General features: G+C 28.5%; 1 protein-coding gene across 1 annotated transcript in view; it reads left to right on the forward strand.

Annotated features, from left to right (window-relative positions):
• Window positions 1-2679: 2679 nt before the first annotated feature.
• Window positions 2680-23288, forward strand: part of LOC145283589 (sulfotransferase 1A1-like) — a 39965-nt gene continuing 19356 nt past the window's right edge. Inside the window, exon 1 of the mRNA XM_080132517.1 lies at window positions 2680-3112. Within this exon, the coding sequence (XP_079988643.1) occupies window positions 2914-3112 (199 nt within the window). The 5' untranslated portion in view covers window positions 2680-2913. The remainder of the gene's footprint in view (window positions 3113-23288) is intronic.

Raw genomic sequence — 23288 nt, forward strand, 5'->3', positions numbered from 1 at the left:
GATTTTCTCTAACCTCGAACCCTGTCTCAATATATTGAGAATCTCCTTTTTTATGACGTCAGAGGTGTGGTCAACCAACGTGACTTTACCACGTTTCAATTTACCCGTGCCCTTTGAACATATATCTAACACCTCTCATAAACAAAAGAAATCCATAAATTAAATTGTATCATATTTGTAACATAACATTTTCAACATTGTATTTTCTATTCGTTTACAAGATGATAGCCAAAAAACAAACTTTCAGCTGTAATGACGACACGAAGACAAACAGTTAAAAATATAAACGGTGATTCTTTAGGTATGTCAGAAATTTCGTGAAAAATATTGAATAATTCGACCCCCTGTCTTTCCAAGTTTATAACTCATAGAAAAATGTAATTCAAGTCCTAATCTTTTTTCAATTAAAGGAGCAAGGACCAAGGTTTCATTAAAAAAAAACAAACAAACAACGTGTTAAAAAAAGGTTTTAAACTTCGGACTTTACGGGTAAATTTCTAAAAAACACTATTTTTTTTTGCTTTAAATTTGAATATATTATTTATTGATCTTTTATCTTCAATTTGTGATATATGACACTTTGGTGAGTAAATTAATTATTTACTTTTTAATAGACATTTCAAAATGGGAGGCGTGAATTAATTCGACCCCCTGTCTTTCCAAGCTTATAACTCCTCGAAAAATGTAATTCAAACCCTAATTTTTTTCTTCAATTAAAGGAGCAAGGAACAAGGTTTCATTAAAAAAAAAAACAGCAACAAACAACGTGGTTAAAAAACAGTTTTAAACTTCGGACTTTACAGGTAAATTTCTAAAAGACACTGCTTTTTTTGTTTTAAATTTGAATATATTATTTATTGATCTTTTATCTTCAATTTGTAATATATAAAACTTTGGTGAGTAAATTATTTACTTTATAATAGACATTTGAAAAGAAGGAGGGCGTGAATTAAAAAAAATGTTTGTCTAAAATATTATATTTAGTTTGTTGGAAAGAGCATAAAATTTCACATTGACCCTGAAAATATCGTAAAAATACAATCAATAGAAAAATTTTGATAGATTTTTAAAGTTTAAAAATTGAAAAATACTGAGCTCGTAAAATTCAATTAATTTCATTACTGTTTTTTAAAAAATAAAAAAATAATATTTCTATTACTTTTTATACAACTTTAATAGTTTATTTTGGAAGTATAATCCATAAAGAAAATAAACAACCCACTTTTAAAAGAGAAAGTACGAGTTTTTTTTTATATTTTATTCGCAGTTTCATGTTAGGGGTGTAAAAAATTCCTACAAAAATTCTGATACACCTAGTGATTCTTTATTCATCATCCGATCGATTGATTGATGATGTCAGCGATTCAAGCCTTTTCGACTACATGGTCTACTCTTTTACCCTCGACTCTAAGGGCATCAGCTTCACTCTCTGACCCTCTCTCTCTGGCTGTGAGTAAGACTCTCTATCTAACTTCGCACCCCATCTCAATATATTGAGAATTTCCTTTGTTTATGACGTCAGAAGTGTTGTCAATCAACGTGACTTTATCACGTTTCAATTTACCCGTGCCCTTTGCACATGTATCTAACACCTCTCATAAACAAAAGAAATCCGTAAATTAAATTATATCATTTAACCTATTTGTTACATAACATTTTCAACTTTGTTATTGTCCATTCTTTTAACTGAAATATTTAATATCCAGTTATTTCTAAGAGCATCAGTTTCATTCTCTGACCTTCTCTCTCTGGCTGTGAGCGTGACTCTCTCGCTCTCCTAACTTCGACGCAATCTCTATATGTTGAGAAGCTCCTTTGTTTATAACGCCAAAAGTGTGCTGTTAACCAGCTGGACTAAATTTCACATGGATTTTATATATGTCTGTCCAAACACATTTTTGGCAAACAAAGAATTCCCAATTTTAATTGTCCAATATCTAATCTATTTTTAATCATTATTTATAAACTAGCATTGTCCATTCTTTTAGCTGACATATTTAATATCCAGTTATTTATAAAAGAATGGACAATCGCTTTTTTTTCTAACATAAATAATATTTAGTCATTTCTAAAAAAATTAAAAATCGACTGCATTCCTAGGATTTCAATTATCCATTATCTTTTAACACTTGCTTACAGGGTTCGACTCTAGCCTTTTCCTAATATCATTTTTCACTTATATAGTCTGCTTTCTTACTTACATGAGAAGGGGATAGAACTTCTTATGTAACATTTATTTTCATTTAGAGATATGTTTATTAATTTGCTATCGAGGTCTCCTATAATATTTATAATGCATAACTCCTTAGGGTTCTCAGTGTTTCGTTTTTTTTTTCTTTCTTGCCATTAAATGACCTGGAAAGAGTTACTACGTCGTAAAACGAAACACACAATTCAACGAGTCGTTGTTATTCTACTTATCAAACAAAAACCATTCAATCATAATCCTAGAAATTCTACTACATTTAAAAATTTTTCTTTTTTTCTGATGACGTTCCTTGATTCGAATGAACCGGGTAAAACTCTTGTTTTAAATGAGTTATTCCTGCTTTAATTTGCTTTTCCGTTCGTCTTTTTCTACAGATTCTTTCAATTTCATTAATTCCTTTATTTTTCTGTCGTCTTACCTCGTCCATCTTTTTCCTCCCCGTTTCTTTTTTATCAGTGGCCTACTTTATTATTGCCTTTTTCACATAGTCTTTCTTCTTATCTTATTCTCCCCTCTCACTTTATTTATATATGTACACATCTTTATTATATAACCTAAGCAAGAAACTTTATCTCTACATTAGCAAACAAAGTCATACAAATTTGGTTAAAGCCATTTTACCTTGATGTAAACCAGCTGACATTAAACTCTTCTCTTCACTTCAAAAAAAAAAAAAAAAAAAGAAAAGAAGAAAAAAAAAGAAAATGGCGCATGAAAAGATACAAAAAGAAATCGAAGCATCTCTTGACTGGTTGTATGATCGAGATGGAGAGTCAATTGCTTTTCTAAAATACAATGGTGTTCCATTCCCCTCTATGCTCAGCTTACCAGAGGCTTTGTCACAACTTCATAGTTTACGAGCTCATAAAGACGACATCTTCATTTGTGCATACCCGTGTAGTGGTAAGCGTTTATATTTCAATAATTGTTCTAATATTTATTTGTATTTTAATAGAATACACAGTTAAGGCCACAGGGGAGACAATCACGAAAAACAAAAATCCGAAGCAAAATTCATCCCAAAGCATCAAAACTAAAGCTGGCTTGCTAGGGCACTATATATAAATGTATGCTAATTTGGGCATATTTATTGGTTTGAAAATATAGGTTCTTTTAACCAATTGTCATAGAAATTTTAACCATAGAATAGTATTATAATCTACTAAAAAGGCTGCAAATTTTCATATAGTTTCGGCCCATAGAACCGAATATATTAGCATTTCAATATTCAATCTGACGACGAGTAAAAATATATCCATAAATAGATGTGTAGATACACCACTTTTGGGGGCAATTTTATAAGTTCGAAATCTCGGCAACTATTGAGCAAAATTTAACAAAAGTAGACTAGTTGAAAAGCTAATGACCTGAATTGTTTACGGTCTCACATTACTGCCTAAAGAGGACGGAATCACTTTTCTGTATTAATTTAACGTAAAATGAGTACCAATTTATGGCCACCTTGATTATAAATAGATGTTAATTTTACGTTAAAGTAATAAAGAAAAGTAAGCCACTACTAAATAATTTCTTCATATCTTGGAAACTACAAGTTTAATAGGATATTTACTATTATTTTCGTTTTCAGAACTCTCAAAAACCTATAATAGTGGTAATTGTAAAGGATTTGTGTATAACAAGAAAGATATTGCACCTTTCAATCATAGTTATTGTTTCAATGATAGTCATTTGTTTTCTTACTTTTTCAAATTAATTACAAAATATCTGATATTTCCCCAACAACCCTGGTCTTGATAAACGAGAAACTAAAACAGCCAGGGGAGACTTGATTCCAAATATTCCTCATATGTTATATATCCCTATTTGGTTATCATACATGAAGTAAATTTCAAAGTGTATTGATACCTAAGATATACATATATATATGCACACATATATACATATATATGCGCATATATACATATGTATATATATACATATATATGCGCACATATACATATGTATACATATGCATATATATGCGCATACATACAAATATATATGAACATCTACATATGTATATATATACATATATATGCGCATATATACATATATATGCACAGATACATATGTATATATATACATATATATGCGCATATATATACATATATATGCGCATATATATACATATATATGCGCATATATACAAATATATATGCACATATACATATGTATATATATATATATATGCGCATATATACAAATATATATGCACATATACGTATGCATATATATGCACATATACATATGTATATATATATATATATGCGCATATATACAAATATATATGCACATATACGTATGCATATATATGCACATATACGTATGCATATATATACATATATATGCGCATATATACAAATATATATGCACATATACATATGTATATATATACATATATATGCGCATATATACATATATATATATGCACATATATGTGCATATATACATTGTGCCTATATATATGTATATATGCGCATATATACATTGTGCATATATATATGTATATATGCGCATATATATGTATATATATACATATGTATATGTGCATATATATGTGCGCATATGCGCATATATATCTACATATATACATATGTATATGTGCATATATATTTATATGTATATATGCGCATATATATGTATATATATACATATGTATATGTGCATATATACTTTTGGGGTGGAGAGGGCTCCCGTAAGCCGTGGTGAAGGCAACCTTTCTCGGAGAAGCAAATCTCTGATTTAAAAAAAAACATAAAGCGGAAGACCATTATCCGCATTAAGCTGGTCTGCAATTTAATTTGTTTCTGGCTATCTTGCTCTCGCTTGTTGCTGGATCTCAACATTTTGAACCTAGAGAGAGACTTAGCTGTCGTACAAAGCTAAGACTCTGTAACATCATATTTGTATAGATACTTCCTCAGGCATTTGGGCTCATGGATTTTAAATGTCTGAGGGAGTGGCACTCGTCTGACAAGACGTTGCAATCATAATATGTGCATATATATATGTGTATATATGTGCATATATATGCATATATGTGCGTATATATATGTGTATATATGTGCATATATATATGTGTATATATATGTGCATATATATGTGTATATATGTGCATATATATGTGTATATATGTGCACATATATATCTATGTATATGTGCGCATATACATATGTATATGTGCATATCTATGTGTATATATGTGCATATATATATATATATATATGTATATATACATACGTATATGTGCATATATATATATGTATATGTGGATATATATGTAGATGTGCATATATATGTATATGTGCATATATATATGTATATGTGCATATATATATGTATATATGCGCATATATATGCATATATACATATGTATATGTGCATATGTGCCTATATGTGCATATATATGTGTATATGTGCATATATGTGTATATGTGCATATATGTGTATATGTGCATATATATGTGTGTATATGTGCATATATGTGTATATGCGCATATGTATATATATACATATGTATATGTGCATATATATATGTATATGTGCATATATATGTGCACATATATATGTATATATACAGATGTATATGTGTATGCATATATATGTATATATGTGCATGCATATATATGTATATATGTGTATATATATGTATATATATATACATATGTATATGTGTATATATATGTATATATGTGTATATATATGTATATATGTGTATATATATGTATATATGTGGAAATATATGTATATATGTATATATGTCTATATATATGTATATATATACATATGTATATGTGTACATATGTGTATATATATGTATATATATATGTATATATATGTATATATGTGTATATATATGCATATATGTGTATATATATGTATATATACGTATATGTATGTACACGTATGTATATGTGTATCTACACGTATGTATGCGTGTATGTATACGTATGTATATGTGTATATACACACATGTAAATATATATGTATATACACATGTAAATATATGTGCATCTACATATGTATATATATATGTGTATATATACATGTATATATATTTTTATATATACATGTATATATATGTTTATATATACATGTATATATATGTTTATATATACATGTATATGTTTATATATACATATGTATATATAAACATATATATGTTTATATATACATATGTATATATATATGTTTATATCTATGTTTATATATACATGTATATATATGTTTATATATACATGTATATATATATGTTTATGTATACATGTATATATATATGTTTATATATACATATGTATATGTTTATATATACATGTATATATATGTTTATATAGACATGTATATATATATATGTTTATATATACATGTATATATATATGTTTATATATACATGTATATATATGTTTATATATACATATATATATATATATGTTTATATATACATGTATATATATGTTTATATATACATGTATATATATGTTTATATATACATGTATATATATATATATATGTTTATACATATATATATGTTTATATATACATTTATATATATGTTTTTATATACATGTATATATATATGTTTATATATACATGTATATATATATGTTTATATATACATGTATATATATATGTTTATATATACATGTATATATATATATGTTTATATATACATGTATATATATGTTTATATACATGAATATATATGTTTGTATGTATGTATATACTTTTCTACTCCAAAAGTGTTAGTCTCAACCAAATTTTTTTATTTAAAAAAAGTGTATGCGTTATATATATGTCTATATGTATATATATATATATATATATATATATATATATATATATATTTATATTTATATAAAAATTTACACCCTTCCTTTTCATAACCTATCATATTTTAATAACTCAGAGTCCACTTTCTGTAGACTGTTTTTTAACTCACTCATGGACGGGTAGTTTTGCTATTAATATAATCTATCTATATATATAATAGATATATATATATAACTAAAAAACTGCAAATTTAAGCTCGTTTAAACAGCCCATACATCATTTGATTAGCCTTTTTTGATTCTATTATTTTACCTGTTTATATTTGTTTTTTTTTAATTTAAATATTCTAATGTTCACCTCAATTTCAAAAAATAACTTAAAATTGAGGAGACAAAAAGAAAGTCCGCACAATGGAAAATTGTTATTTAAATGTTAGTTTAGGACATTAATGCAACACAAATACAGCAGAAACCCAATGAACTAATTAATATTTAGTAGCATAACCGTTCTGCCATTTGACAGCCTGCAATCTTTTGGAAATTCCTTAAATTAGACTGTAGCTAGACTTTGGAAAAAAGGCATCCCACTTTTCTTTAATTCTTGTCCAAAGTTCTTCCAAATTTGAAATTTTATCATTGCGTAGTTGTTGCTTAATATATAGGCCCTGGACCATTGTTACTAATAATGCAATAGACTAGTCACTTTATAAGTGTGCAATACTATTTTTAAAGGACGTCTATGTTTAATTAATTCAGGTCCACCTTTACACAAATGTTGCCTGGGCATTTCACATCATAAATTACATGTTGCGATATTAATGAGCTCTGTTCTTATGTAGATAATGATGACACTTGTTTTGTTTAATTGATTCTTTAACAAATCGCATTTTGTAATATACTAGCAGTGCAGCCCGGCTTTGCTCGAGCCCTGTGCACTGTTAATAACTTTATATGCATATATATATATATATATATATATATATATATATTATATATATATATAATATATATATATAATAAAGGTTTTGTACTTATATCTAGGTAACCTACATCTAAAATTTCAAGTGTTTAGACCCAAAATTAGCGGAGATGTTTGGTAGAGTTTTCAAAGATCAATTTGCTGAATTTTTACACCTTGACAGCCATATTTCTGGCCGAAAACCGATTAAAAAGTTTTTCCCAAACCTCAACACACCTTATATCAAATCTCGAGTCTGTGGATTAAAATTTGACAGAGTAGTTTGCTAGGGAAATATACACACATAAACAGACAATATCACTTTTATAGATATAATAGATAGATTAATTCACTATTAATCACAAACCCAAAATTATTTGCTATTAATTTACTATAACTCTCAACTCCATACTTATTTACTATTAATTCGCTATTAATCTCAAACCCAACATTATTTGGTATTAATGTACTGGTGTTCTCAAGTCCAAACTTATTTACTAATAATTCACTATTAATCTCAAACCCAAAAGTATTTGCTATTAATTTACTATTACTCTAAGTTTCAACTTATTTACTCTTTATTCACTATAAATCTCAAACCTAAAATTATTTGCTACTAATTTACTATTGTTCACAACTCCAAACTTATTTACAAATAATTCACTATTAATGTCGAACCCAAAATTATTTGCTATAAATTTGCTATTACTCTCAACACCAACCTTATTTACTGCTTGCATTTCTGCCCTATGTACCGTTCATAAATTGCCCCATGTGTGACTACACTTTTATGTAAAATTTCAAATGTGTAGACCAAAAATTGCCTGACTAATTGGGTAATGTTTTAAAACTTTGACCTCAATTTTGATTCTTTAACATTTATTATTTTGATCTTAAATAAAAATACAAAGTTTTACTCTTATCCACGTTATCTACATCTAAAATTTCAAGTGTTTAAACCAAAAATTGACGGAGGAGTTTTTGCAACTCTTTTAACTTAGACATTTTGGTAGCCAAATTTTCGTCTCAAAACTTATTAAAATGCTTGCTGCGTGTTTCAAAATAAATTAAAAAGTGTGAGCCATGTTCAAGTAAACTACATTATAGATTAATTCACTATTAATCTCAAACCTAAAATTATTTGCTATTAATTCACTATTGGTTTCAAGGGCACACTTATTTACTATTAATTCACGATTAATCTCAAACCCAACATTATTTGCTATTATTTTACTATTGTTCTCAACTCCAAACTTATTTACGAATAATTCACTATTAATCTCAAACCCCAAATTATTTGCTATTAATTTACTATTGTTCTTAAATCCAAACTTATTTATTATTAATTAACTATTAATCTCAAACCCAAAATAATTTGCTATTAATTTACTGTTACTCTAAACTCTAAACTTATTTACTCTTAATTCACTATTAATCTCAAACCCAAAATAATTTGCTATTAATTTACTGTTACTCTAAACTCTAAACTTATTTACTCTTAATTCACTATTAATCTCAAACCTAAAATAATTTGCTATTAATTTACTGTTACTCTAAACTCTAAACTTATTTACTCTTAATTCACTATTAATCTCAAACCCAAAATAATTTGCTATTAATTTACTGTTACTCTAAACTCTAAACTTATTTACTCTTAATTCACTATTAATCTCAAACCCAAAATAATTTGCTATTAATTTACTGTTACTCTAAACTCTAAACTTATTTACTCTTAATTCACTATTAATCTCAAACCCAAAATAATTTGCTATTAATTTACTGTTACTCTAAACTCTAAACTTATTTACTCTTAATTCACTATTAATCTCAAACCCAAAATAATTTGCTATTAATTTACTGTTACTCTAAACTCTAAACTTATTTATTATTAAGTAACTATTAATCTCAAACCCAAAATAATTTGCTATTAATTTACTGTTACTCTAAACTCTAAACTTATTTACTCTTAATTCACTATTAATCTCAAACCCAAAATAATTTGCTATTAATTTACTGTTACTCTAAACTCTAAACTTATTTACTCTTAATTCACTATTAATCTCAAACCCAAAATAATTTGCTATTAATTTACTGTTACTCTAAACTCTAAACTTATTTACTCTTAATTCACTATTAATCTCAAACCCAAAATAATTTGCTATTAATTTACTGTTACTCTAAACTCTAAAATTATTTACTCTTAATTCACTATTAATCTCAAACCCAAAATAATTTGCTATTAATTTACTGTTACTCTAAACTCTAAACTTATTTACTCTTAATTCACTATTAATCTCAAACCCAAAATTATTTGCTATTAATTTACAATTACTCTAAACTCAAAACTTATTTATTATTAATTAACTATTAATCTCAAACCCAAAATAATTTGCTATTAATTTACTGTTACTCTAAACTCTAAACTTATTTACTCTTAATTCACTATTAATCTCAAACCCAAAATAATTTGCTATTAATTTACTGTTACTCTAAACTCTAAACTTATTTACTCTTAATTCACTATTAATCTCAAACCCAAAATAATTTGCTATTAATTTACTGTTACTCTAAACTCTAAACTTATTTATTATTAATTAACTATTAATCTCAAACCCAAAATAATTTGCTATTAATTTACTGTTACTCTAAACTCTAAACTTATTTACTCTTAATTCACTATTAATCTCAAACCCAAAATAATTTGCTATTAATTTACTGTTACTCTAAACTCTAAACTTATTTACTCTTAATTCACTATTAATCTCAAACCCAAAATAATTTGCTATTAATTTACTGTTACTCTAAACTCTAAACTTATTTACTCTTAATTCACTATTAATCTCAAACCCAAAATAATTTGCTATTAATTTACTGTTACTCTAAACTCTAAACTTATTTACTCTTAATTCACTATTAATCTCAAACCCAAAATAATTTGCTATTAATTTACTGTTACTCTAAACTCTAAACTTATTTACTCTTAATTCACTATTAATCTCAAACCCAAAATAATTTGCTATTAATTTACTGTTACTCTAAACTCTAAACTTATTTATTATTAATTAACTATTAATCTCAAACCCAAAATAATTTGCTATTAATTTACTGTTACTCTAAACTCTAAACTTATTTACTCTTAATTCACTATTAATCTCAAACCCAAAATAATTTGCTATTAATTTACTGTTACTCTAAACTCTAAACTTATTTACTCTTAATTCACTATTAATCTCAAACCCAAAATAATTTGCTATTAATTTACTGTTACTCTAAACTCTAAACTTATTTACTCTTAATTCACTATTAATCTCAAACCCAAAATAATTTGCTATTAATTTACTGTTACTCTAAACTCTAAACTTATTTACTCTTAATTCACTATTAATCTCAAACCCAAAATAATTTGCTATTAATTTACTGTTACTCTAAACTCTAAACTTATTTACTCTTAATTCACTATTAATCTCAAACCCAAAATAATTTGCTATTAATTTACTGTTACTCTAAACTCTAAACTTATTTACTCTTAATTCACTATTAATCTCAAACCCAAAATAATTTGCTATTAATTTACAATTACTCTAAACTCCAAACTTATTTACTCTTAATTCACTATTAATCTCAAACCCAAAATTATTTGCTATTAATTTACTGTTACTCTAAACTCTAAACTTATTTACTCTTAATTCACTATTAATCTCAAACCTAAAATTATTTGCTATTAATTTACTGTTACTCTAAACTCTAAACTTATTTACTCTTAATTCACTATTAATCTCAAACCCAAAATAATTTACTATTAATTTACTGTTACTCTAAACTCTAAACTTATTTACTCTTAATTCACTATTAATCTCAAACCCAAAATAATTTGCTATTAATTTACTGTTACTCTAAACTCTAAACTTATTTACTCTTAATTCACTATTAATCTCAAACCCAAAATTATTTGCTATTAATTTACTGTTACTCTAAACTTTAAACTTATTTACTCTTAATTCACTATTAATCTCAAACCTAAAATTATTTGCTATTAATTTACTGTTACTCTAAACTCTAAACTTATTTACTCTTAATTCACTATTAATCTCAAACCTAAAATTATTTGCTATTAATTTACTGTTACTCTAAACTTTAAACTTATTTACTATTAATTCACTATTAATCTCAAACCCAAAATTATTTGCTATTAATTTACTGTTACTCTAAACTCTAAACTTATTTACTCTTAATTCACTATTAATCTCAAACCCAAAATTATTTGCTATTAATTTACTGTTACTCTAAACTCTAAACTTATTTACTCTTAATTCACTATTAATCTCAAACCCAAAATTATTTGCTATTAATTTACTGTTACTCTAAACTTTAAACTTATTTACTCTTAATTCACTATTAATCTCAAACCTAAAATTATTTGCTATTAATTTACTGTTACTCTAAACTCTAAACTTATTTACTCTTAATTCACTATTAATCTCAAACCTAAAATTATTTGCTATTAATTTACTGTTACTCTAAACTTTAAACTTATTTACTATTAATTCACTATTAATCTCAAACCCAAAATTATTTGCTATTAATTTACTGTTACTCTAAACTTTAAACTTATTTACTCTTAATTCACTATTAATCTCAAACCCAAAATTATTTGCTATTAATTCACTATTATTCTCAAAACCAATCTTATTTACTACTAGCAGTTCAGCCCGGCTTTGCTCGAACCCTATGTACTGTTCATAACTTGCCCTACGTGTGAATACACTTTATGTAACATTTCAAATTTAAATTTGATGATACTGTTTAATCTTTAGAACGAATTGTAATAAAAATAATTGAATAATAAAAAACGTTTTGTACTTCAATATAATTGATTTGTTGTTGTAGTTTTGTATTTCAATATAATTGATTTGTTGTTGCAGTTGTTGTTGAAGATGTTATTATTTCTTATCTGATCGAGGTGCGCTGTTCCTTGAAATAGAAACAATTAAAATTTCTTTTCTTTTTTTTTTTTTTTAACGGCAATTAAAATCTACCCTCTGGTTACTTCAATGAGTCATCGTTATATCATGAACTGCACTCTTTAGACTTAATTTCTTTATTTTTTCTCTTCGCCGTTTTCTCTAAATTTCTTACCTGTGCCCCCATCTACTATTTTCTTCATTGCATTTTATTTCTGAACTTCTGTGCGTTTCTTGCTCGCTCTTTTTTTTTATCGTTTCCCCTCCATTATAAAAACCTAAGAGACAAATTTGCTTCTAATACAAACCACATAGAGGATTGTCGACCAAAGTTCTTTTTAATCGTTCCTTTGATTCGGCCACAAAAGGAATGTCGCACGAAGGGATAAAGAAAGAAATCGAAGCGTCTCTTGACTGGCTGTACGATCGAGAGGGAGGGTCAATTGCGTTTCTAAAATACAGTGATGTCCCATTCCCACATGTTTACGAGCTCATGAAGATGATGTTTTCATATGTGCATACCCATGTAGCGGTAAGTTTTTATATCTTTTTTTTTTACATAGGCATCACCACTTATCAAGTTTCAGAGGCCACTCGAGGATAAACGTTGAAGCGTGTACATTAGTCAGTTGGACAATATAGTAATCGTTAGTAATGGAAATTCGGTAAATATGTTAACTTATGTGGAACGGCTCATCAAGAACTTGTTTACGTTGGACTTGAAGACAACCATATTGTAGTCAGCTGGAAAGCAGGAAAACGAAAGAGAGTTCCACAGGCGTGCAGTTCTAAGAAAGAAGCTTTTTTCATGGAATCTATGTTTAGGTTTAGGTACAGATAAAGAGTGGGGGGATTATTGATAGTGTTTTCAGCTAGACGAGTGTTTCTTGTGAAAGTTTGGCGAGGGGGGACCATAGATTGGGCTCAGTCGAGCACTTGCCATGAAAATAACAATAAAGCAAAGAAAAACTCGCAACATCTCTTCTGTGAGATAGAGTTTGCACGGAAGAGAAAAGGACATCTCCTACGAGGCTACGAAGTCTATTTTGAACTCTATCAAGGCAGGACAAGTCCTTTCTAGCAGCTCCTGCCCAGATTTGGCAATAGTACTCCTCAATCCTTACTTAGCAGATACAATTAACAATAGAATATAACAATAGAATATACAATTAACAATAGAATATAACAATAGAATATACAATTTACAATAGAATATACAATTAACAATAGAATATGCAATTAACAATAGAACATACAATTAACAATAGAATATGCAATTAACAATAGAACATACAATTAACAATAGAATATAACAATAGAATATACAATTAAGAATAGAACATACAATTAACAAGACAATTTGCACACACACTCCTACTTATTAAATGTACAGTGTAACCTAGATATAAGAGACCCGAATACAAGTGTAACCTAGATATAAGAGACCCGAATACAAGAAAAAAAATAAGAGAGACTTTCTTTAAAAAAAAAAAAATGATGCCTTGGATTTTTATAAAACTTTCTGAAAAGTTGTAACTCACTGATTTCTATATAATTTTGTTTGTCTACACTTCACGATAACTCTTGAGTGTACCCCAGGAGCTCTTTTAGGACTAATAAAAACACTCCATTTTTGGAAACATTTTACAGTTTTTGTCCAAAATTTTCTGTGTATGTCTATTTAGCAGTTTTGCATGGTGCTGAACTCAAATTTAAATATGTTAAGGCCTTGGAGACTTTTGGGGCTAAATGGGGGGGGGGCAAATGATGGACTTAGTCATTTCTTTTTTTTTTTTTTTGCAGTGTGCAGAACTCAACTTTACATATGTTAAGGCCTAAAACTGCACTCTTTGTTCATTTTCACCAGGATTTTGGGGGCTAAATGGTGGGGGGGGGACAAATGCTGAACTTAGTCTTTTTTCATGGTTCGTTCACTGTGCACTCAAGTGGGGGAGCATTCATGCTTCACTTGTTGATTTTTGAATTATAGTCGTTTTCAAATCAACATTAAACATAGATTAAACAGACAGTGAGTTTTCTTTCGTTTCTTGATTTCTTTTTCCGGTTATATCCACTAGTACATTGGCTGATAAACCGATCACATTTTGTATTTCAAACCCGAGGGTTGAGTTTCAAGTGTTACTTCCAGCGAAATAAACGTTCCATAATACTGTATAGTTCCCATTAGAAATATACAGTGCCGCCAAAAAGAAAATGCGCACTTGTCATTTTTTCAAAAACCGCTAATTTAAGCTAAATTAAATGTAACTGTTTAAACAACCTATACCTCATTTGATTTGATTTTTATTCCTCTATAATTTTACCTGTTCATATTTGACCTTTGATTGAATCTCTACTGTGTACGCGTGAGATCTTGTTGCTTGTCAGGTTTGTCGGGGGTATTTACGTCAAGGGCTTGAAGTTCGTCGGAGTATCTACCATTAAAATATTTGTAAAACAGGTAAAGGGATGCAACATTTCGTCGATGGGACATCGGTTGAATGTTGATGGGACATCGGTTGAATGTTGATGGGACATAGGTTGAATGTCGATGAGACAGAGGTTGAATGTCGATGGGACAGAGGTTATATGTCGATGGGACAGAGGTTGAATGTCGATGAGACAGAGGTTGAATGTTGATGGGACAGAGGTTGAATGTTGATGGGACAGAGGTTGAATGTTGATGGGACAGAGGTTGAATGTTGATGGGACATTGGTTGAATGTCGATGGAACATCGGTTGAATGTCGATGGGACAGAGGTTGAATGTTGATGGGACAGAGGTTGAATGTCGATGGGACAGAGGTTGAATGTCGATGGGACAGAGGTTGAATGTCGATGAGACAGAGGTTGAATGTTGATGGGACAGAGGTTGAATGTTGATGGGACAGAGGTTGAATGTCGATGGGACAGAGGTTGAATGTCGGTGGGACAGAGGCTGAATCGCGATGGGACAGAGGTTGAATGTCGATGAGACAGAGGTTGAATGTCGATGGGACATCGGTTGAATGTCGATGGGACAGAGGTTGAATGTCGATGAGACAGAGGTTGAATGTTGATGGGACAGAGGTTGAATGTCGATGGGACAGAGGTTGAATGTCGATGGGACAGAGGTTGAATGTCGATCGAACATCGGTTGAATGTCGATGGGACAGAGGTTGAATGTCGATGGGACAGAGGTTGAATGTTGATTGGACAGAGGTTGAATGTCGATGGGACAGAGGTTGAATGTCGATGGGACAGAGGTTGAATGTCGATGAGACAGAGGTTGAATGTTGATGGGACAGAGGTTGAATGTTGATGGGACAGAGGTTGAATGTTGATGGGACATTGGTTGAATGTCGATGGAACATCAGTTGAATGTCGATGAGACAGAGGTTGAATGTTGATGGGACAGAGGTTGAATGTTGATGGGACATCGGTTGAATGTCGATGGGACAGAGGTTGAATGTCGATGAGACATCGGTTGAATGTCGATGGGACAGAGGTTTAATGTCGATGGGACAGAGGTTGAATGTCGATGGGACAGAGGTTGAATGTCGATGAGACATCGGTTGAATGTCGATGGGACAGAGGTTGAATGTCGATGGGACAGAGGTTGAATGTTGATGGGACAGAGGTTGAATGTCGATGGGACAGAGGTTGAATGTTGATGAGACAGAGGTTGAATGTTGATGGGACATCGGTTGAATGTCGAAGGGACAGAGGTTGAATGTCGATGAGACAAAGGGCGAATGTCAATGGGACAAAGGGCGAATGTTGATGAGACAGAGGGCGAATGGTGACCTTGTTGAGGTACAGGATACTTTCAGGCGTAAATATCTTTCTAGCATGGTAGAGTGAGACCACCTTCCTCATAGCAGCTGCGGAGAAAACCATTCTTAACATTGTGACGAATATCTATTGACTATTCTCTATGTTAATGTTTTTTTTCTCGCAAATATAAAGATTTCGTCGGTTAGATTGATTTGCATTAGTGTAAATAAATAAATTAATAAATAAATAATAATAATAGTGATGATTAATAATAATAATAATAATAATAATAGTAGTAGTAGTAGCAATAATAATAAAAAAGATTATCCATATCAATCCATAACCTTGATCCCCTAGAGGGGCATAAACCATCCACAATTTTGTAGATGCTTTTGTAGCGTGGTGTTAGTCTCCACATTCATTTTAATATTTCTGAACTTTTCATTATTGAAATTCGTTGTATCTTCTCGGCCATCCTTCTGATTCCAATCTCTCTCATTTTTTTTCAAAGTTTTCCGGCATCGTTCTTAGCACTCCTACTATTCGTGGTGTTATCTTGACTTTCTTAATTTTCCAGATCCCCTTGAACTCTCTGCCCAGTTCCGTGTATTTGCTCCGTTTCCCAGTCTCCTTGATCTTCACTCTGTGGTCTGCAGGGACGGTAAAATCTACAATCTGGCATGACTTTTCCATCTTAATAACTATTATGATATCCATTTTTTTGCTTGGATGGGTTTATTCGTTTTATATATCCATGTCCCACGTGACTTTCATTTTCCAGTATGCTGCTGGTTTATGCTTGTACCATTTGTGTGAGTGTTCAAGATGCAATTGTTTGCATAATTGCCAATGTGCTGCTTTCCCCACTTGATCGTGTCTATTTTTATATTCTTTTTGGGTTAGTTTACTGCATTCACTTATTATGTGCTTTATTGTTTCGTCTCTTTGTCCGCAGAGTCTGCATTTGCTGTTTTCTTGTGTCTTGTCGATCCTTGCTTTATATTGTTGGTTCTAATTGCGTTATCTTGTGCAGCTGTTATTAGTGATTCAGTTTCCTTGTTTAGGTTTCCTTTTTGTATCCCTTTCCAGGTGTTTTCGTTAGTGTCTTTTTTTTTTGTAATTCTTATGAATCGTCCGTGTAGCTGTTTTTCGTCTCATGTTTCTTTCCCCGTCTTATTCCTCGTCACTTTTTCTATTTTGTTTGTTTCTTCCGCGTCTCTTGCTGTAGTAAATATTCTTTCGGTGTTCTGCATTTTTGTATTTTTCTAATTCTTTTTTTTTTGTGTTATTTACACTGTCTTCTATACCGACTAGTCCTCTTCCTCCGTCTTTCCTTTTCACATAGAGTCAGTCACTATCATCATTTGGGTGTAGTGCATTGTTCATTGTCATGAGTTTTCGTGCGTGCGCGCGTAAAAAAATGGCTGCCAAAGAATATAACTTTTTATATCTTGATAACTACTGATTTCCGCAAAATTTCAATGCGATTTCCGTATTCAGCATACTCGAAAACCTATATATGTCGTCATTTAAAGGAAAATTGTGGAGGTGGACCTAATCTAAAAAAATACCAAATTATTGAACATTTCGGTACTCATGCAGAGAGTGATCCGTGCTGAAATAATAATGTTATTATTTTAAAAGCCATTCTTAACATGGGGAGGGGAGGGTGTTTTGTACCTATTCTGTACTTTAACCTTACAATTGAATAAAAAAAACATATCATAAAACTTTAATTAAACGTGGAAATACGATTTAAAAAATAGCGCGGATAACGCTCTGCATTAGCACCAACATTTCTCCAGCATGTTAGTGAAATTTATAATACTTAAAAAAATTAAAAAAAAAAAGTTTGGAAAAAAAGCAAAAACCCCCACCTTTCATAAAAACAAATTATAAAAAAAAAAAAAACAACAAAAAACACCCACAAACTGACTTTTAACTAAATAAGTAAAAAAAAAAAAAATTTTTTTAAAACTCGAAACTTTATCTTCATAAAAACAATAAAAAGTCATGTTCAATCTATTTTTTTTTCTTTGAGAAACAAATATATTTCTGACTTACAAATGCGGTAGAGACTCATATTATTTTTATTTTCTATGGTTTTGATATAATGCGTTTTTATTGGTTACAAAATGGGTGACTGATTTATCAAAATGCTGTAACTAAAAAGTGAGCATCACTTTCAAATGTCGAAATAATGATTTCTTTTTTAAATTTTTTTTTTTAATAATCTGTTTAATTAGTGTCCAATCAATAATAATCCAGTGACAATTTTTTCCAAAAACCTATAAGTATAGAAATTACGCCTGGGAGTAAAACTACGGCATTTTCGCACTTACTTTTACAAAGATTATTTACGTTAACTCTTTTCATAAATAATTAAAAAAAAAGTAACTAAACCATTTATTGATAATTTGTCACGTGTACAAACATTTATTTATTTATTTATTTATTTATTTACGTAGGCTTAACTCTTTTCATGAATAAGAAAAGTTTTACTCTTTAAGAATAATAAAAGGAAAAAATGTAGTGAGTGATCAGCGCTATTTTTTAAAATAGTATTTCCCAATTAAAGTTTTACGATACGTTTTTTTTATTCAATTGTAAGGTTAAAATACAGAATAGGTACAAAACACCCTCCCCATGTTAAGAATGGCCTTTTAAATAATAACGTTATTATTTCAGCACGGATCACTCTCTGCATGAGTATCATAAAATTAATACAAATAATACTTATCTCAATAAGTGAAAGGCTCATTTCTACCGGAAATGAAATGGGGACAATCTCGCAGTTACGAAAAATATTTTCATTTATAATTTAATATTTTTATAATTCGCAATGTTAAATTATTTTAATAACATGCAAACATTCTTTGACTTTAAAAATAGATTTTCTGAAAATTTCAATTAAATTGGTAACGTAGAAATATGGTTTTATTCATTTTTAATGAACCAAATATTACATTTTTATATATATATATAGATATAATAAATGTTTGCTTTATATATATATATATATATATATATATATATATATATATATATATATATATATATATATATATATATATATATATAATAAATGTTTGCTTTCTATACATATATATACATATATATAATAAATGTTTGCTTTCTATATGTATATATATAATAAATGTTTGCTTTATATATATATATATACTAAATGTTTGCTTTCAATATATATATATATATATATATATATATATAATAAATGTTTACTTTCAATATATATATATATATAATAAATGTTTGCTTTCAATATATATATATATATAATAAATGTTTGCTTTCAATATATATATATATATATATAATAAATGTTTGCTTTCAATATATATATATATATAATAAATGTTTGCTTTCTATATGTATATATATATAATAAATGTTTGCTTTATATATATATATAATAAATGTTTGCTTTCTATATATATATATATATATAATAAATGTTTGCTTTCTATATATATATATATAATAAATGTTTGCTTTCTATATGTATATATATAATAAATGTTTGCTTTATATATATATATATAATAAATGTTTGCTTTATATATATATATATATATATATATATATATATATATATATATATAATGTTATTTATTTGTTTTTATTTTGTGATACTTTTTGAATGAAATATGAGCGGCATATATATTGTTTAAAATATAATTACGCATATATATATATATATATATATATATATATATATATATATAAATAAATAGTTCAGTTATTTTTTAAGAACATATAAATATTTATGATAAATATATACAATTATTTTGTACTAGCTGAAGTACCTGGCATTGCTAGGTTGTATATGAGATATTTGAATATTTTGTTCTCGTACATTATAATAAAATACATTAAACAAAACATAAATTCATAATGGTGAATACATGTTTTTTTTTGTTTTTGTTCTTATGAAAATCATATTCACGGAAATTACTTATTCTACTGTAAGCGACGTGTCGTTTTAAAAGCAATGGGTAACAGAACTTAGAATTTGACCCTTGTCGTTCAGGAGTTCCGTAAAAGTATGAACTGTATTCGTCTTCGGTCGTGATCTCATTCATTCATTCATTCATTCATCCATTCCAATGAATTTTTAACTTTGTTACGAAAACTGCAAAAGGTGAAGAAAGGAATTTTACTCAAAATCTAATGATTATTTATAATTTATTAGTTACGAAAAATTCTATTTTGTATGAAAATAAACGTCGATTTTGTGTTATAATTGTCTTAAATTATTTGAAAATCTTCAGTAAATCTTTCAAGAAAATATTTTAAAAAACAACAAAATGGAACCACGAACACTCATTCGAAAATTTGTAAGGACATTTTTATCAGAAAAATTCAAAATAATAAAAACACAAGCATTCAGAAAATTTACACTTTTCGTTTGAAATTAATATTTGTTCATCTAATCGATAAATGAATAACATATATAAGCATGTTTTCGTATGTGTAATTCTTTTTTCTAAAAAAAAAAACGCATTCGGAAACGTTAGAATTTTCGTATAAAATTAATATTTGTTTATCTAATTGGTTAAAGAATAAAGATCTATAGATATGTATTCGTATATTTGAGTTAACGCCTTAAATTCTTATGTCTTTATAAACAAAGGAAAAACAACTTCTGAAATTCTAAGTACTTTAAAAATAAAAGAAAACGCACGCATTCGGAAACGTAAGAATTTAGTGTAGTGTACGAATTATGCTGAAAGAATAATGTTATTATTTAGGAATCCATTCTTTACACGGGGAAGGAGGCTTTTTTAACTGTTCTGCACTTTCACCTAACAATTTAATGAAAAAGAAAGATACCATATGAATTTAATTTAACTTTAAAATTCTATCTGAAATATAACACGGTATGTACACTGCAGAAACACCGAATATTTATTTGAAATTAATGATTGTTAAGCTAATCGATCAAATAATAATAATAATAATAATAATAATATTAATAATAATAATAATAATAATAAAGACATATAGGTATGTCTTCGTATATTTGAATTAATGTCTGGAATACTTTTTTTTTTAATAAAGAAAAACGCACGCATTTGGAAGCGTTAGAATTTTTTTATTTGAAAGTAATATTTGTCTAATCGATACATAAATAATAAAAAATAGATATATAGGTTTTCCTTCGTATTTACAAAAACCACGGGTAAAATTTACGTATTATTTCAGTTTTTTATTTATTAATACAAAGACATGAAAAAAAATGAGTCGGTGTCATTAGCTAAAATTGAAATCAAAACATCTAGCGTTCCAGCCCGATGTTTTCGAAACAACTTGAAGGAATAAAGCGAATATGCGCATGCGCATAAAACAAAAATGTCGGCTAGTAAGAGTAGACATTTTGCATGTAAATTTGCCGATGTCTGTACGCGATATACATGTATGTAAACAAAGATATTACTCATTATAAACTATCCTTGGTGCATGAATATTATTTCCTGAAAATTTCAATGTTATGTGACCAGTAGTTTAAGAATTTACCTGTTGAATATTTACACACACACATACGTCTACTGTTTTATTTATATATAAAAGAAGAGAAGATTAGAAATTATTTTCGCAAAAACATTAATCGCGCTATTTAAACCCTGAATAAAACAATGATATTAGTTTTATCTCTTCCGAGGTATTATTAGTTATGCTGAACATATTTAATACCAAAGCAATAGTCAGATGAAACACCTTTTCTCATTAGATTACCGGAGTCAAGCGATATTTAGTTTGGTCATTATCTGAGGGGTTATTGTTTGGAAATACCACGCGCACAGAAAAAAAAAAAAATAAAGAAATGCATCCTTAAAGCAAGCACTTAAATATGCTCAACTTAGCCACGCCTGTTTACACAACGAAATAAATGTCTCTTAAGTGAGCATTCTGTTCTCAATTATGTGACGAAGCTCTCCGGAATGAATATGCTATTAATTTTTATTTATTGCGGACTATTATCCTCATCTTTTCTTAGTTGTTTCAGGACGTTTCGGCCAACTATTCCTTTGGCCTTCGTCAGGTGGTAACCGCGATGGGATAGGAACTCCGAATCTCCTAACTGCATCCACTGCAATTACTATTATTGGCGAAAACGTGGCGAGATGACAACAACTACGGAATAAATTGCAGTTAGGAGATTCGGTGTTACCACCTGACGATGGCCAGAGGGATAGTTGGCCGAAACGTCGTGAAACAACTAATAAAAGATGAGGGTAATAGTCTGTAATAAATAAAATTAATATTAATTAATTAATAATACTCATCTCAATAATGAATTCCAATTAAATAATATGACGAGTCTCTAATTATACTTATCATGATGAATGTTCTTTTGTTTACATGTTAAGAAGTGTAAGAGTCTTAGGAGGGATGAAGAGACAGTCTTTGTGTAGATATGATGTAGATTCACATTGTGGATATGAGATGTCGAGACGTGTATGTAATGACATTTTATAACACAGATATATAATACAATTTTCACTTTACCTTTTTGTAAGACTCATAAGACAAGACGACGTTTTATAAAACACATGATGGTTTATTTCGTCACGACCGGTCGTGATTTTCGTCATCAAGAATTCAAAGCTTCAC

The sequence above is a fragment of the Euprymna scolopes genome, chromosome 1, assembly GCF_053919585.1.
Source record: "Euprymna scolopes isolate OS-2025 chromosome 1, ASM5391958v1, whole genome shotgun sequence".
Classification (NCBI taxonomy): domain Eukaryota; kingdom Metazoa; phylum Mollusca; class Cephalopoda; order Sepiida; family Sepiolidae; genus Euprymna; species Euprymna scolopes.